The 16,140-nt window shown below is 64.6% G+C and overlaps 2 protein-coding genes across 12 annotated transcripts; one reads left to right on the forward strand and one right to left on the reverse strand.

The window, feature by feature from the left end:
* Window positions 1–201: 201 nt before the first annotated feature.
* On the forward strand, window positions 202–8,290 carry NOXA1 (NADPH oxidase activator 1). Of its 7 annotated transcripts, none has more exons than XM_037036658.1 (12): window positions 202–626; window positions 2,462–2,544; window positions 3,181–3,289; window positions 4,238–4,372; window positions 4,596–4,703; window positions 5,561–5,599; window positions 5,880–5,923; window positions 6,442–7,016; window positions 7,193–7,251; window positions 7,453–7,607; window positions 7,715–7,829; window positions 7,925–8,290. In XM_037036658.1, exons 1-12 carry the CDS (start codon window positions 450–452, stop codon window positions 8,222–8,224), a joined length of 1,899 nt encoding a protein of 632 aa, XP_036892553.1. In that variant the 5' UTR covers window positions 202–449; the 3' UTR covers window positions 8,225–8,290. The 7 variants fall into 7 exon arrangements, with proteins under 7 accessions (XP_036892553.1, XP_036892555.1, XP_036892558.1 ...); XM_037036660.1 differs by lacking the exon at window positions 202–626 and having other exon boundaries at window positions 2,050–2,544; window positions 7,925–8,039; window positions 8,136–8,290; XM_037036663.1 differs by lacking the exon at window positions 202–626 and having other exon boundaries at window positions 2,050–2,544; window positions 6,442–6,574; window positions 6,977–7,016.
* Window positions 8,291–8,589: 299 nt separating this feature from the next.
* ENTPD8 (ectonucleoside triphosphate diphosphohydrolase 8) lies at window positions 8,590–13,303 on the reverse strand. Of its 5 annotated transcripts, XM_037036760.1 has the most exons (11): window positions 13,037–13,082; window positions 12,849–12,924; window positions 11,505–11,652; window positions 11,290–11,430; window positions 10,567–10,778; window positions 10,327–10,486; window positions 10,009–10,239; window positions 9,656–9,919; window positions 9,408–9,518; window positions 9,084–9,218; window positions 8,590–9,001 (listed from the first exon to the last, which is right to left on the reverse strand). In XM_037036760.1, the coding sequence occupies exons 3-11, from the start codon at window positions 11,628–11,630 to the stop codon at window positions 8,810–8,812; spliced, it is 1,572 nt and encodes a 523-aa protein (XP_036892655.1). In that variant the 5' UTR covers window positions 11,631–11,652; window positions 12,849–12,924; window positions 13,037–13,082; the 3' UTR covers window positions 8,590–8,809. The 5 variants fall into 5 exon arrangements, with proteins under 5 accessions (XP_036892655.1, XP_036892656.1, XP_036892659.1 ...); XM_037036761.1 differs by lacking the exon at window positions 12,849–12,924 and having other exon boundaries at window positions 11,505–11,649; window positions 13,037–13,303; XM_037036764.1 differs by lacking the exon at window positions 12,849–12,924 and having other exon boundaries at window positions 10,567–10,717; window positions 11,313–11,430; window positions 11,505–11,649; window positions 13,037–13,190.
* Between the last annotated feature and the right edge of the window lie 2,837 nt (window positions 13,304–16,140).

A 16,140-nucleotide genomic window follows, 5' to 3' on the forward strand; every position in this document is an offset into this window, starting at 1 on the left:
GGAGGGGCTGGCCTGCTGGACGGGGGCGTGGTCAGAGTAGGGCGGGGCTGGCGCCGAGAGGCGGGGCCAGGTCTGGGAGGCCGGGCCACTAATTGGGGCGGAGTTTGGGCGGGGCCATAGCGATGGGCGGGGCCGGCTGGCGTTGCGGGGCGAGGGGAAGGGGTGGGGCTGCTCTGTCGCCAGGGGGCGCCAAGAACAGCAGGAGGCGTGGCTCACCTGGCGCTCACCGGCCTGTGTACGAGTGCCCAGCGGTCCGCCCCTGACCCACCCCCGGCCTTGAAGGGGCACCACAGCCCTAGCCCACCTCCGGATCCATAAGTCCCTGCTCCGCGGTCCTCGGTCCCCGAGTCATCCCACCGGACCCCTCAAGGGACACCAACCCGCCATCCGTCGCGCTCCGGCCCGGAAGCAACGACTTCCGCTGCGGCCGAACAGGTGCGGACGCCGTCATGCCCTCGCTCAGGGACCTGGTGCTCGACTGGCAGCGGGGCGTCCAGGCTGTGGCACGCGGGGACTGGGGCTGCGCCCTGCGCCTCTTCTCGGCCGTCCCGGGGCCGCCCGCGAAAATGTGCTTCAATATGGGCTGCGTGCACCTGCTCGCCGGGGACCCAGAGGCCGCGCTGCGGGTGAGCCAGGGAGCCCCAGGGTTGGTCACCGAGACTCCACTTCTGGGGGAGGCTGTTCTCTGGCACTGGGGCCCTTACCGCGCGCCTGGTCGGTGAGCAGAGTGATGAAGACTCAGCTGCAGCGGTATGCCCCGCCCTTCCTCCCGCGGGTCACCTGGGGCAGTGCGTCCAGTGTTCTGCCTCAATGAACACCTAAGGCAGGAGAGAGCTCTGTGGTCGTGGGACCCTCGTCCTGAGCTGCGGAGTCAGGGCCACCATGGGGGTGCAGGGATTCCTACTGCCTCCACTGTGCGGTGGCTGTATGGTCACGAGGAAAGGCCCGCCGGACACTAGCTCAGGTGCTCAGGAAGAGGCACTGACATACCTGGAAACCAGCCTGAGGCTGGACCTGGCTGGGAAGGGGCTTACCTGCCCCTGAAGGTGTAGGGTTTGGTGCAGGGAGCTTCAGCAGATGTCTGTGGTGATGGTGAGGAGACAGGTCTGTGCCCAAAGCCCAGATGTGAGGGCTCCTCTGTCTCCCAACCTGCTCCTCAAACACAGAACCCGGGACACAGGGGTGCACAGCGCCTGCACGTCTGGCTCCGCCCAGGGGGCAGCACAGAGTCGCTCTCTGTCCTTTAAGGCCTGGTGTCCGCCCACCCCACCCCCGTGCCACACAGGCCCCAACCTCTGGAAAGAGCCCAGTTCCTAGGTCCGGCATGTGGTGGATGAAAACTGCATGAATGAAGAAAGGGAGGCGGCGTGGGGCGATGCCATGTCAGTGTCTCCCAAACTCCTCCGCCGGAAGGGACTGGAGGCCCGCCGCTGTTTCTGACCTCCCATACGAACCCATGACGCTCAGTAACCTTTTCTGCTTATTTGCTGTCCGAGGAAGGGCGTCCAATCAGTGGACACCAGTTGGCTCGGCAGTAACCGCGGTGTCAGGCTGTCCAGCCATCACAGCTGCCTGTGAGTCACCCAGGGAGGGGGCGCCTGATTGGTTCTCCCCTTCCCCAAAGAGGAGGAGCCTCGTGCTGTCTAAAGTCAATGCAACGAAGTAACTGTTAAATAGAATATTCGTTGGAAATTCGAGATTTTTAAAAGCGGTGGAACAGCTGCCATCAATCATTGTTTTGGGGAGTGGCGCAGGGCAAGGAGGGGCGTGTGGAGGTCGGGCCGTGCTCTCTGGGCTCCACATGGGCCCTGAGCTGGCTGCTCCGAGGTGAGGGGTCGGCAGGACAGCTAACACACAGGTTGCACTGGCTCCGAGTGGTCGACACACAGAACCTTCCACCTTGGGTCGGATTCAGTCCCACAAGGACCCAACTCCGGTAGGCCTGGCAGAGTATGACCGCCACACCCCTTCTGGGGCCTCTGTCCCCGGAAGGGACAGACGGCGTCGTTTCTGAGTGCGGTGTGAGGAAGAGCTGTTCTGATTCTGCTGGACAAGAAGTATGTCCCTGTGTGCGAGCCACCCAAAATAGGGTCTGCAAAAGACACAAATCCTACATAGAGACACCCCCCCGCCGAGGCAGCTGGCGTCAATGTGTGGGCCTGTTCCCTTGTCCTGACTCCTTGTCCTCGTGCTGAACAAAGTGGTTTGTGACGCCACCTCACCGCACTCTGAGCCCCTCTCGAGGCCCCTCAGGGCTCGGGTGGTCTGGGTCATGGCGGTGGAGGGACCCGAATGGCCCTGTGCTCCCAAGCACGCGCTCCGACGGGCCCGGGCTGGCACGGGGCACTTTCACGGGGCCCCTAGAATTCCTCGGTCCCACTGCTGGTCATCCACCTGGACTGCGTCTGTGACATGGGGTTCCTTGGTGCTCTTGGCATTCCGTGGGCACATTTGTTCCCAGGCATTTGACCAAGCAGTGGCCAAGGATGTGTACCTGGCTGTCGGCTTCTTCCAGCGAGGGGTGGCCAACTTCCAGCTGGAGAGGTGAGCACGGGGCCCCTGGCTCCTCTCCTGTGGGCCACCTCCTGCGGGATGGGCGTGGGATGGGGCAGAGCCACGAGGCCTCTCGTTTCTGTGGGGTGGGGTGCACATGCTGCAGGTGTCCCCCATTTTGCTCCTCGCCACATTGTCCGCTGTAGCAGGACCACTGTGGAGACCAAGGGCAGAGGGGCTTGGGGTCCGCCCTGTTCACCAGGCTGCCTGCTCTGCTGCCTTCCCAGAGACAAGCCCGGCCCCCAGGACGAGCCCCATGGGAGCCCCACACTGGGCACCAGGCTCAGCCTGGAGCCTCTCTGGAGGGGGGGTGGGAAATGGTGGGCAGGGGACCTTGAAGCAGGAGAGAAATGGCCAGGGCACAGCTGGGGTATCAGAGGGGGTCTGGGGTACAGACAGGGGCGGGGCAGGGAGATGCCCAGAATGCAGAGCTGGGCTGGAGCTAGGCACCACCCCATACTCCACACGTAACCATGTCTGCACACTGACCCCTTGAGGGCTCTGTGGGGACTTGAGTAATCGCCACTGCCCCCAACAGGTGTCCCTGGAGTTCTGGGTCAGGGGGAGGTAGGGATGGAGCTGGGCCCCTTTCCCTACTGAGGTCCCCCTGCCCCCGGCTGCCCGCAGGTCCCAGGAGGCCCTGTCCGACTTCCAGACGGCCCTGGCACAGCTGCGCGGGAACGCTGCCATTGACTACACACAGCTGGGCCTACACTTCAAGCTGCAGGCCTGGGAGGTAGGCCGGGTGCCTCCGGGGATGCTGTCCAGAGGTGGGTGGCCCGAGTGGTCCTTCGAGGTCCTTGGTTCCTGCAAACTGCCTTCTCTGGGTCCTGTTGTCTTCCACCTGGTTACTGTCACAGGTGGGGCTACGTGGACAGAGGCTCCCTCTGGCCAGGGTGCCCCCGTGTCCCCACTGGTTATCCCCTCACCCCGAGGAGGCTGGGGCCTGGGGCCTGGTGCGGGGGGCATGTCAGACTCACTTCTAGCCAGGAGAGCCGGGTGAGAGAAGGCGGCCTAGCTAAGGGACAGTGCGGGCACTGAGGGAGGGACACTGGGAAGAAGCCTCAAATACTCTCGGCAACCCAGAAACGTGCTGTCATGGAGCCCTCTGGGAACCGTGGAGGAAGGTCCATTGGGGCAGGTCCACAGACCCCCTGGGTCCCCCAGCCCAGGGCACTGAGCAACGCAAGGGATTCCCACTGGGCCCTGTCACGGCATCCCTAGAGGGTGGCCAGCTGGCTTCAGGAGTGTGGTGTCCCCCATGGGCCACAGGGACAGAGCCCACTGTCCTTGGCCTGTCTTTGGCCAGTCCCTGGCCAGTCCCTGCCGCCAACAGCCGTAACCCAACCCCACGTGTCTGCCAGATGCCCTTTCACATGGGAGGGGGAGGACAGGACAGGGAAGGGCCACACACCAGACCGGTGGGGGTGCGGTGCAGGGAGGAAGGGGCTATGGAGGGGACTGGCCAGGCCCAGAATGGGGGTGAGACAGGCCAGAGGGCACCCCAGAGATGGGAGATGGGCCAGAGCGACAGACCGCGGGTTGGGGGCATCCTGGGGTACGAATCCCCTGGGCCAGGCCGGTTCCACGTGGCTGGGCCCCCGGAAGAGCCCCGGCAGCTATGGGGCCCAGAGGTGGGATGGGGAGGGGGCCCTGGCCGTTGCCCACCCTTACCTGGTCCCAGGTGCTATTCAACGTGGCAGCAGCGCAGTGCGGGCTGGGACTCTGGGCCGAGGCTGCCCGCAGCCTGGAGGAAGCTGTCTCCCAGGGGCCCGGAGGCGCCCACCGTGACCTGAACCGGGCCCTGGCCCAAGTGCAGGTGAGGGGTGGGCAAGGAGAACCAGGCCGGCTGCTGGCCCCAGGCTCCTGAGCTGCCCCAGAGTTGTCCGTGGGGTCCAGCGCCCACACATGTACAGACCCCACAGGACCACCTATGGGAGAGGTGCGGAGGCCCCCAGTGACCCCGTCTGCTCTGCAGCTCAGGGGCTATGGCAGGTGCGGGTGGCCAGAGGCAGGGCTGGCATGGGCCGGGCCTCCCCCAGGAACAGGGTACCCTGCAGCCTCGGAGTGTCCCCAGGGGCGAGGTCTTCCGGCCCCTCAGACAGCACCTGGACCACCTGGAGCCCATGGATTTCCTAGGCAAGGCCAAGGTAAGGAGGCAGCTTTTTGCTTCTTGGGCCCCAGGCACTTGGGGGCCAGAGGACCTAACAGCCAGAGATGGGCAGGCGGCCAGGCCTCTGCTGAGCTCTCAGGGGCAGGCGGGGTCCGGTACACGTCCCGCACAGGCCCTGGTGGGTGGACGGTGGGCACAGGGCTGGGGGCACGTTTCCAAATGGGGCTCACAGACCTGGGACCTTGGAACCAGGGGCAGAGCAGGGGCCCCAGGTGCTGCCCTGCTGCCACGGCTCTGCCAGCTCCAGCAGCTTCTCCGAGTGCTCTGGGCTGGCCTGGCCACACTGCACCCACTTGGGTCAGGCCGGTAGCACTGTCGTCCCAGGACACTGGGGAGCACCCTGTCCCCCAGGACAGGGCACAGGCGGGCAAGGAGGCCCCTATGTGCTCAGAGGAAAAGTCACTTTGGTTTTGGGCTGGTGGCCGTGGGCCAGCCCGACATCCTGAGGTCACCGCGGGCCAGCGCGCTGTGTGAGAGCGGGTGTCACAGACACTGCAACCCCTGGCGGAGGCCGGCCCGCTGGGTGGGGTAGGGGTTCTGGGTGGCATTGACCTATCACATTCGACTCTACTTTTCACACTGGAAGACTTTCTAAGAAGCAAAAATATTTTAAAATCTGTACCATGAAAATAAAACGATGAGCCTTCCTCTACCTAGCACGTCTCTTCACCTGGCCGGCCCTTGGGTGGTCTGGTGGCCTTGGGCCCAGGTGGCTCCGCCCAGCAGACGGGAGGCTTGGGGTGCAGGCAAGCTTCCAGGGCTGAGAAGCCCTGGGCCCCTGAGGGTGTGGTTGGGCGCCTCCGACTCCACCGTCCCTTTGCTGTCCCTCACCAGGTGGTGGTGGCCCCTGGCGTTGGCCCTCAGCAGCCCCAGGTGGGTGGACGCTGCCCCTCGGCCCAGCCCCTTTGCCCCGCGTCTTGTGGGTCAGAGCACCGAGACGCCCCTGTGGAGGAGGCGTGGAGAGGCTGTGCCTGCTCTGAGCCCTCCCAGGACTCCACAGTGTCCCCTGACTGGGCAGTGGGGCGGCCGTCCCGTCCCGTGGGGCGGTCTGAGAACACCAGTCTTGCCTGGGGGGGGCACTGCCAGTCCCCCTGCCCTGCCCTTCACTCATGGGTGTCTGGGCACCAAGCAAAATATCGCTCTGTGCCTGCAGGTTCCGGACCAGGGTTGGGGAGCCAGGCCCAGGGCGGGCCCAAGGTAGGAAGGGGTGCTGCCCCTCCGCGTGCTTGCCCCCTTCGGGGCAGCGGAGCCCACACGCCCGGCACGGCCACTCCTGGCCACAGGCCAGGACCGCCACGTCCCCTTGTCAGCTTGAAACCAGCCAAAGCCCCTGGTGTGGGGTGTCCGGCCTCTCAGTCCTCCCCGTGGCCCCGTCTGTGCAGAGGCCCAGGGTGCCCTCTGTCCTGGGCTTGTGCTGCCGTCCAACCACCGCTCAGGCCTCGGTGGGCTCCAGGCAGCAGGGCGGGGCGGGCACGGGCTGGGCCGTGTCTGCCCTGAATAGCCACCCCACTGCCACACCTGGGCCTGGAGAGGGGCTGCTGCCACTGGAAGCCGAAGGTCACACAGGGTGGGGGCAGGCCCCTCACCTCGCCCCCCTTGTCGCTGCACTCAGGGCTCCCCTGAGGTCCACCTTTTGTAGAGCCTTTGACTGCGGGGGCAGCCGGTGGGCTGCGCTGGGGGAAGTGCGCCCTGAGGATGGGGCGCCCTCCCCGCAGGGCCCACGACACAGGCCCCTGCAGAGCCAGTACCCGCCTCAGCCCCAGGACGCCCCCCAGCGCAGTCATGGAGGTCGGATCTGGCCAGGCAGGGCGGGCTGACCACCACGTGCCTGTCTCCGAGGGTGAGCAGGTGAGTGGGCCGGGCAAGGGGCGGGGCCGCAGTACCAGGAGGACCCCCCACTCTGGGCTGAGCCTGGGGACCAGTGGCCACAGCCGGCACCACAAGGGGCTCAGGCAGGGCAGGCCGCCTCCTCACCCGCCCCCCTCGGGCTCTCCAGGGGCCTGGCCTGCAGCCCACACGTCCCTGCTGTGGGCCGACCCCGCCTCAGTCAGGCCCCATCCCCCTGCCTCCCCTACTGGACATGGGTTGGGCCCAGGCCCTGGGCTTTGGCTGAGGAGAAAGGGTCTCGGGCCTCACTTCCTGCCGCGCACGGAGGCGGCCACTGCACATTCAGTTTATCAAAGGGAAGACAGTTGCTGTCACTTGGCTCCCCTGGCCCCACCTGTGGCCCCACCCTGGCTTCCCTTGCAGAGACCCCACCGGGAGCAGGTTGGCCAGCAGGCTCCTGTAGGTAAGGGCGTCCTGCCTGCTGTGCTGGGCGGGAACAGGCTTGGGGGGAGGGGTTGCTGAGACAAGGAAGCTGGCAGCCTCAGGCCTCCCTGTGGGTGGGTCGTTCCGGCAGCTCCTCCCAAATGTCCCCCTTTGGGGGTGACGGCCAGCTGATCCCTGCTCCATCCCCCTCCTCAGGGCAGCTGGCGGCTGGGCGGCCAGACTGCGAGCCCTCTGCAGACCCCGTGGGTGCTGGGGTAAGAGGCCCTCACTCCCCAGGACCAGGCCCTGTCCCTGAGTGGCCCCGGGGGTCCCAGCCAAGAAGCTGTACAGTCCCTTAGCCCCAGCCCCCCCACCCTCCCAGTCCGGGACCTCACCACACCCCCTACCCCTGGGCCCGAAGCCCCCCGTGGCTGTGAAGATCGAGGGCCCCAGAGACCCTTTCTGCCCGGCCCCAGGGAGTGGCCACAGGGGACTGCACGTGCTCAGTGGCCGTCACGGTGCAGTGTGCCTTCACCCTGGCCCTGGAGGCCCCGAGAGGAGCCAGCCTGTCTAGCCTGAGGGCCCTGCTGTGCGAGGCCCTCCCTGCCCAGGCCCGGAGTGGGCAGCTCAGGTGGGCCCCTCTCAGCCTGGGGAGGGGGGCGCCGGGACCGCGACACCAGAGGCTGTGGTGTCCAGGGCCAGCAGCCGCCATGGCCATGCTGATGGGCCCCTTTGCAGTTACCGAGAGCCCGGTGAGAGTGGGCGCTGGGTCCCCCTGCCCGAGGGGCAGGTGCCGCAGCCGGCCTGGCAGGACGCGGCCTCTGGCCCTGCAGGGCTACAGCTCCGGTGCCAGGTGAGCCTCGGGGAGCCAGGGCCTGGGCCTGCGTGGGGCGGCCTCATGGAAGGCCCGCTGGTGCTGGCTGACCCTGCAGTGACCCTCTGCCACAGGCAGTAGACGGCCGGCCTGTCCTCTGCCAGGTGGTGGCCCAGCACCGCTACTCTGCCCAGCGGCCTGAGGACCTGGACCTGCAGCCCGGGGACACTGTGGACATCCTCTGTGAAGGTGGGGCAGGCAGCGCCCTCTCCCCGTCACCCGCTGGGGCCACCGGGGCAGGCAGGGTCTGTGAGCGGACCTGGCATTATGCCCTGTCCCCTGCAGTGGACCAGGCATGGCTGGAGGGCCACTGTGATGGCCACGTTGGCATCTTCCCCAAATGCTTCGTGGTCCCGGCTGGCCACTGTGCGTGAGGAGCCCCGATGGACACACTGACACCAGCCCCGAGAAGTCCCGTGGCAGGAGGGAGGGTTTAATAAAAGCGGTCTTCCCCTCGTGAGCGGCATGGATGTGCTCTGGGCTGGGGCACTCGGGGGCCTGACTGAGGGCGTGGGGTGGGCCAGTCCAGAGGGGCCCCTTGTTCCTCAGCCCGGGTGACACGGCTGGCTCCAGGAGGGGCCTCCCCCAGCCTCCTCCTGAGGACACTGGGCCCCCTGCCTGCCCCTCCCAGGGAGTTGGGCCCCCCTTTGCTCCAGCCATCAGCCCCCTCTCCGGGGCTTGACCCGGCACATCGTCCCTCCAGCGCCTGGCAGGCCTGGCAGCGGGCAGCTGCCCCTGCTGCCCCAGAGAGCGTAGTAGAGGGGACCCAGGGTGTCAGGACAGAGAAGCCACCGATGGGGAGGCTCCACTGGGGGCCACGGCACCGCCTCCTCGGCCAGGGCAGCTCTGAGGTTGGAGCCTGAACCAGACCCCCTCAGAGGCCAGACCCCCTCATGGTCAGGGGCTTGGAGAGGTCCCGGCCAGCGCAGGCGTCCAGGCTGGGTGGCCCAGCCGGGTGCTTAGTCCCAGGGCCAGAGCAGCAGGGCGGCGGCAGCAGCGAGGATGGCCCCGAGGGTCAGCACCACAAAGGTGACACTGGCCACCCAGACGCCATAGCTCTGTGCCCGCCACTGGGCAGGCGCCTCAGCCGGGATCATGTTGGTCAGGTTCAGCATGTAGCCCAGCGTCCAGCCGATGTCGGTGCCACCGGCCTGGGGGACACACGGGCGGTCAGGGCCGTGGCCGGCCGGCCCCAACCCTGATCCACCCTTCCTGGGACTGAGAGGGAGCCACCTGCTTGCGGAACTCAATGCTGGGCCAGGTGTGCTCGCTGAACCCGTAGCCATCCACCAGGAGCGTGAGGATGTACAGGCCCGAGGCGCAGTATTCATGCAGCCGGCTGTCTCGCCCCGCCGAGGCCGCCTCCACCTGGGCCGAGAAGTCCCGCAGCTGAAGCCACGCTCCTGGGCTGCTGGGGCTGGTCCCACCTGCCTCAGGAGGACCTCGGGAGGGCCGGCCTCCCTTCCACAGCTCCCCCAACCCCAGTGGTCTGGGGTGGGGTCCCCCAGTCTCCGCTCAGACAAGCAGCGGCCCCGGGCGGCCCCCGGGGCTACCCACCTGCCTCCAGGTTTTCTGGCAGAACTCCCAGACGGTGGAGTTGGCAGTGGCCAGCGTCTGCCCAGAGGTGAGGTTCAGGAAGTGGAAGGTGTAGTAGAAGCTGGAGAAAGCCTGTGGGGGACAGGGCTCTGTGCACAGGGGTCTCTGGGCTGGGGCAGCACCAGTCTCCACCCTGCCCCACGCCGGGTGCAGAGTCCCCAAGAGCCCAGAGTCCTGGGTCCACCTGGCGCCGGGCCCCAGGGGCTCACATAGAACTGGCCCCGCACGGGGGGCTGGTAGACCCCACTGAAGGCGCAGTCTCCTCGGCCCTCACAGCTGGAGAAGTCGAAGAGATCCCGGATGGCTGAGACGCAGGCCCTCGGGTTCCCGGTCCCTTCCACGGTCAGGTTCTGGGGCAGGTGGGGGAGGGCTGTGGCCTGCACACAAGGCGACTCCAACAGGTGGGCCAGGGACAGCGTGTCCTGGTAGCCACTGTGGTAGCAGGGGTGGCGGACCAAGCGGGAGGGCCTGCTCTGCAGAGAGATCGGGAGGTGGCCCTGAGCACCTGCCAGGGAGTAGGGGCTCGGCCATCGGGCAGCCCCCCTCCCCGGGGAGAGCCCACCTGCACCAGCTGGGCCAGGAGCCTGCTCAGCATCGCATCGCGCCCGAAGCAGAGGTAGCTGTGGGTGTAGATGCTGTGCTCGAAGCCGTAGAGGCGGAAGGTGGCCTGCGAGCTCTTGTCCTGAATGGGGCCTCCAGGCACAAAGGTGATCTGGGTGGAGGCCCCACCCATGTCCAGGGCGCCCACCAGCGTCCCCTCTGGAGGCCGGATCCACTCTCCAGGGAGGGTGCACTGAGCACACACACGGACACTGTTCTGGACCAGCCGGGTCCGGCCAGCCCCACCCCTCTAGCCCCCGCCCCGGGGCCGCCCACCCACCTTGACCAGCAAGCCCAGGATATAGTTAACGGTGATCCAACCGAAGGCACCTTCATCCTGACCGGGCAGGAGCTCGGCACCCCAGAAGTCGAGGGGGGCCTGGCCCAGGGCCCGGGCAACCGCTGCAAAGATGTCTGCCGCCTGAGAGCTGTTCTTCTGGCTGGGAGGGAGCGGAGCTGAGGTCTGCGGGGGCCCGCCCGCCCCCCCGCCTGCCTACCCTCGGGGAGTGCCGGCCCCCACCTGAGCAGCCTCATGCCAGCTGTGGCCCCCAGGAACATGGGTGTTTGCTGGTGCTGCGCTGCTGGGATCACGGCCAGCGCCTCCTGCAGGCAGCCCTCCAGGCTCTCGCCGGCCTGGGCGGGGTCGGAGGCATACGAGGAGATGCCAGGCCCTGAAACACAGCACCCTGGGACCAGGCTGCAGGCCCAGAAGGCTGGCTGGGCTGAGAGGGTCTGTGGGGGTTGGACAGTGGTCCCCAAAAGGTGTGTCCATGTCACCTCACCCCCTCCAGAACCTTCCAGCATGGCCTTCTTTGGGGAGAAGTCTTTGCAGATGTCAGTAGGGACCTCAAGCTGAGATCCTCCTGGATTCCCCTAGGGGACCCCCATGGTGGGACAGGGCCCTCATGAGAGAAGGGAGAGGGGACTGAGACCCAGGGAGGCAGCCGTGCAGGGACAGGGGCAGGTGGAAGGGGACCACAGCTGCAGGAACCCCAGGTACCCCCGAAGCTGGGGGAGGCAGGACCGAGGGCTCAGGCGGGGGCCTGTCCGGACCCAGGGGGCCCTGGCAGGCTCTGGCCCCGCCCCGCCCTGACTGGCCGTGCCACCTGGGGCAGCCCACTCAACCTCTGGGAGTCCCTTTCCTCTGGGGTAACCCACCCAGGGATGGACACAGGCCTGTGCTGCCTCCTTGCCTCCACCCAGCAGGGAGGCCCAGTCCAGCAGGGCCCTCGACACCGCCCACCTTTGATAGACTGGCCCACTGACCTTTCACTCTGCAGGCCAGGGCCTGGCTGACCACACCTGTGTCGTTCTCCTTGTCTGCCGGCCACCGATAGACAACGAGGGACGTGTGGGAGGACCCTGCGTCGAGCACAACCCCAAACTGGGAGCGATACGGGGTTCAGGACGGCGCAGGCCTGGCCCCTCCCGCCCCCAGCTCAGGGTCTGGGAGCACACCTTGGTGTCCGCGGGCAGCAGGACATTGGTGGCCTCCACCAGGATGAGGATGAGTGTGGTGAGGGCCGAGGCTGCGGTGCCGCCCAGCAGGGCCGTGAGGACCCACTCCTTGCAGGTCAGCCTCATGGTGGGGGCAGGGCTGCACCTGGGGGGTGAGGCGTGATGGGCAGCAGTGGGCAGACCACTTCGCGCTCCTGGGGTGTAGCGTGGCTCGCCAGGTGAAAGGGCAGGGCTGAAGGCCATGCCTGGGAGCCTGGGTGGGACAGGCTTCGGAGGGGGTGTGGGCACCAGGCACCTGGAGGCCATGTAGGGTGAGACTGGCCTGGCCCACCACTCTGAGGGGAGCCCAGCGCAGCCCCATTCTGACGCCGCTGTGAGGCAGCGCCGGGGGGGCTGACTGCCCAGCTCTCACGGTGTCCGGGCCCCGAACCCCCAGCTCCGCGGTCAGCTCTGGGCTGAACTTCCAGGCCCAGGACGCCAGCTCCCGCCCACCTGCCTCCTCTCTGGGCCCCGCCCTTAGGGCACCCCCAGAAGGGGCTTTCTCTGAGTCCCTGAGGTCAAGCCTGAACCGGTGGGTGCAGGGGACCTCCCGTGGCCCAGGTGCTGGGGTCGGTGGGGTCGAGGGAAGCACATCCCACAAAAGGACCTCGAGGCGGAGTTGACAGACATCTGGTTCCTGCTTGAAAACCCAGCCTCGGGTGTCTCTGCACTGAGACTTTTTGGCTGGCCCTGGAAGGCCCCGGCGCTGACCGCAGCTGACCCAGGAACACAGGGCTCTCGAGCTGGCCGCGCTTTCGGGGTCACCAGGAGCCTCAGGCTGGCGCGCCACTGCCCAGGGAAGCCGATCTCCAGGTGGCAGCCCTTTGGGGTCACGGGGTTTTATATCATATCTCCTGGCCCTGCGCTTCGTCCAGACTGAGTGACGTGCCAGGAGGAGGCTGCCTCTGTCCAGGCTTCTGGCCGTGGGGACTGCCGCCAGCCATGTGGCTCTGATCCCACTTTAAAGAGGGAGGGCGGGGGCACAGAGAAGACGGGGGGCTGCTTGAGCTACAGTCAGGAGGGGCCTCGATGGGACCAGCAGCCTGTGTCGTCAACCAGCACCCAGGCCACAGGCCACCTCTCACCTCACAGTGACAACGGGGTGGGTGCCAGGCGGGTGCCAGGGACACCTGGACCCCATGTCACACCCCACCTCCAGGGGATGCACCATGTGCACCAAAGCCTGAGCTCCCCCGGGTGAGCAAAGAGAATGGGAAGGTTCCCCACACTCAGGACAGCACCCCAGACCAGGACAGACCACCCCAGACCAGAACGACCCCCCAAACCAGGGTAGCACTCCCCTGGACTGGTACAGATTCACCCAGATCGGGACAGACCCCCAGACCAGAAAAGCCCCCTCACCTGGGCTGGTGAGCAGCGGCTGCAGCGAGGAGGAAGCTGGACTGCTCTCTCAGGCACCTGCCAGGTTCTGTCCAGCCTGCCTGTCCCTCCCGGTCCCAACCCCCTCCACCCCCGCCCCGCCAGTTACTCACCAGCCCCCTGGATCTGGGTCTGCAGCCGGGCGGGTGGCAGAGCCTGAAGCAGGCGCGCTGCCGGCCAGAGCTGCCCACTCCGAGCCGCAGCCCACGCCCAGCTCACAGACCAACGATCGGGTCTCAGTGGAGTGGAGCTCCAGCCCTGCCCAGGGTCATCCCCTCGCTGCGGAGGGCCCCTCCATGGCCCTGCCGCCAGGGGTGTCACCCCCTCTGCCCGCCCTGCCTCGGGACCAGAGCAGGTGGGCCCCGCCTCTCCTTGGCGGCTGCTGGACTTCACCCTCTGACCCTGCCCTCCCCCAACCAGGGCAGGTCAGAGTCAGGTGACTAGAAAAGGCGGAAGGCCCAGGCTCAGCCAGAGCAAAGGCCAGGAGGCCGCCTAGACCGTCATGCCGTCTGTCCCCGGGGGTCAGAACGCCTGGCCGTGGGGCTCTGCGCACACAGTGGACCACGACCTGGTCGCCCCTTTGTGCATAGCCGCCTCGGGGCCCTCCCTGCCTGGAACCCCTGTGGCCACGCCCCTGGCTGCCCCCCTGCAGGTTCCAGCCCCCTCTCAACAGTCTGTCTCTGGGACACGGTCCCAGGGGTGGAGGGAGCCTGGCTGCTTCCACTCAGCCTGTGGCCAAGGCCCACTGGCTCCTGTGGGGGCCGAGCGTCCCTCCTCTGCACCTGGTGGGGTCCAACCGCACAGCTGGGCCTCCCTGTCCCAGGCATTTCTAGACCTTCTGCTTTCTTTCTTCCTTTTTTAAAGACTTTTATTTATTTTTAGAGAGAGGAAAAGGGAAAGAGAAAGAGAGGGAGAGAAACATCAGTGTCTGGTTGCCGCTCGTGCGCTCCCTAACGGGGACCTGGCCTGCACCCCAGGCTTGTGCCCTGACTGGGAATCGAACTGGCAACCCTTTGGTTCACAGGCCGGCACTCAGTCCACCGAGCCACAGCAGCTGGGGCTGCTTACCTATTTTTGGCAAAGCAAGCCTTTGCTGCCTGCCCCCTAAGAGTAAAACAATTGTGTACAGGGTGTACTAGTTGCTCGTGAACAACTTACACATCAGAAGCCAATGCGTTTACTGTGCTGTATGTTTCTGCTGTCACTTTAGGGTGCACTCTCTACCTTTCAAAAAACGTTTGCTGTAGGACAGCACGTCGCCGTGCGCCGGCGGCAGCCTCATCCGCTGGTGTTCGCTGCGTCTCCTCCACATTGTCTGTCTTGTGCGGGATTGAATCTTGGGCCCTCTGGCTCCGTGTGGCCCCTAGGGTTTGCCCAGTGATGGAGTCACCCGACAACACACCGCTGGGGTGTGCGTGGCCGTGGGAGGTGCGGGGCTTAGGCCAAGGTGCACTCTCTCTGCAGTGGGTAGCCGCTGCTTGCAAACACTACCCTTGTCTGTGAGCTCCTTCCCTTGCACCAGGGCCATGTTCGTTCGGGTCTATTTCTGACCCACCATTGCGACGGTCTCATCCCCAGTTCTGTCTCCATCGCTGCAGCGGACCCCTAAGTGTTAATGCTCTGCCGTGGGTCCTGCAACCTTGTTCTTCTTTCTCGGCGTTGTTTTAATTCCTCTGCCCTTCCGTGTATATGAAACAGACTCCTGAAATTTTTTTAAAATCTTTTATTTATTTATTTTTAGAGAGGAAGGGAAGGAGAGAGGAAGGAAACATCAATGTATGCTTGCTTCTTGTGCATCCTCTGCAGGGAACTGGCCCCTGCCGGGAACTGGCCTGCAACCCAAGCATGTGCCCTGACTGGGAACAGACTCCTGAAATTTTGACTGGCGTTATGTTACATCTGTGATGCCTTAACGGAGAATTGATATCTTTACAATTTTGAGTTTTCCAACCCAAGAACACAATTTATAAAAGATTTAGATCTTAAAAATTTTTTTTCACCAGCATTTTCTAGTTTCCAGAATAAGATCCAGTACATCTTTAACATTTATTTTGAGACTTCCAGTCAAGATGGAGGTGCAGGCAAACCTGCTCCGACTCCTCACACAACTACAGCAAAAATGACAACTAGACTACAAACAAATACCCCCCAGACTCATCAGAAAATCGAGCCATATGGAAGTCCAACAACCAAGGACTCAGAGAAGCCACCTTTATCCGATGGGTAGGAGAGGCAGAGATGTGGAGACGTGCAGAAAGGAGTGGACACGTACAGAGAGGCACGGAGACGCGAAACAGACTGTCCCACAGCCACGTGTGGTGGGTATAAATCAGCGGGACACCTCGGGAGCGAGGGGTCCCAGCCCCACACCAGACCACCCAGCCCAGGGTTCCAGTGCCAGGAAGATAAGTCCCTGTAACCTCTGGCTGTGAAAACCAGTGGGGGTTGGGGCGGCAGAAGAAACTGCAGGGTTCTCAGAAGACTCCTCCTAAAGGGCCTGAAATGGACTGGGGACTTGCACAGACCCACCCGCTCTGGGATTCAGCACGAGGGCAAAAGCTGAAGGAGAGGCACCAGTGGCCCACGGGGAGAAGCTCCAGTGACTGGCAACAGGGCCAGTGCTAGGCTCCCTCCTGGGAAAAACTCCAGAGGCCAGGTAGTGACATTCTCCCTCCTGTGAGCCCTCCCCCCCCCGAGAAGGACGGATGGTGACATGACACGGGACGCCCTGCCCTGGTGGTCACCTAAAGTTCTGTCCTGCACAGTTTACAGGTGCTTTTCTACAAGAGGCCACGCTACTAAGACAGGGAGTTAAAGCAGCTCTACCCACTACCCACAGAAACAAACACAGGGAGGCTGCCGAATTGAAAAGACAAAGAAACATGGTCCAAATGAGAGAACAGATCGAAACTCCAGAAAAAGAGCTAAACATAATGGAGATCAGCAATCTATCAGATGTGGAGTCGAAAACGCTGGTGATCAGGATGCTCAAAGAACTCATTGGGTACTTCAATGGCATAAAAAGACCCAGGCGGAAACATAGGCTACATTACATTACAAAGTCTACAGGGAAGAAACAGTGGAGGGGATGAAGCCGATGATCAAAGGAATGATTTGGAGCATAAGGAAGAAAAAATAATCAGAACAGCAAGAAGAAAAAAATAATTCAAAAAAAACAAGGATAGGCTAAGGAGCCTCTGGGACATCTTCGAATGTA

The sequence above is a fragment of the Sturnira hondurensis genome, unplaced genomic scaffold (assembly GCF_014824575.4).
Source record: "Sturnira hondurensis isolate 20B ecotype Veracruz unplaced genomic scaffold, ASM1482457v3 Scaffold0022908, whole genome shotgun sequence".
Classification (NCBI taxonomy): domain Eukaryota; kingdom Metazoa; phylum Chordata; class Mammalia; order Chiroptera; family Phyllostomidae; genus Sturnira; species Sturnira hondurensis.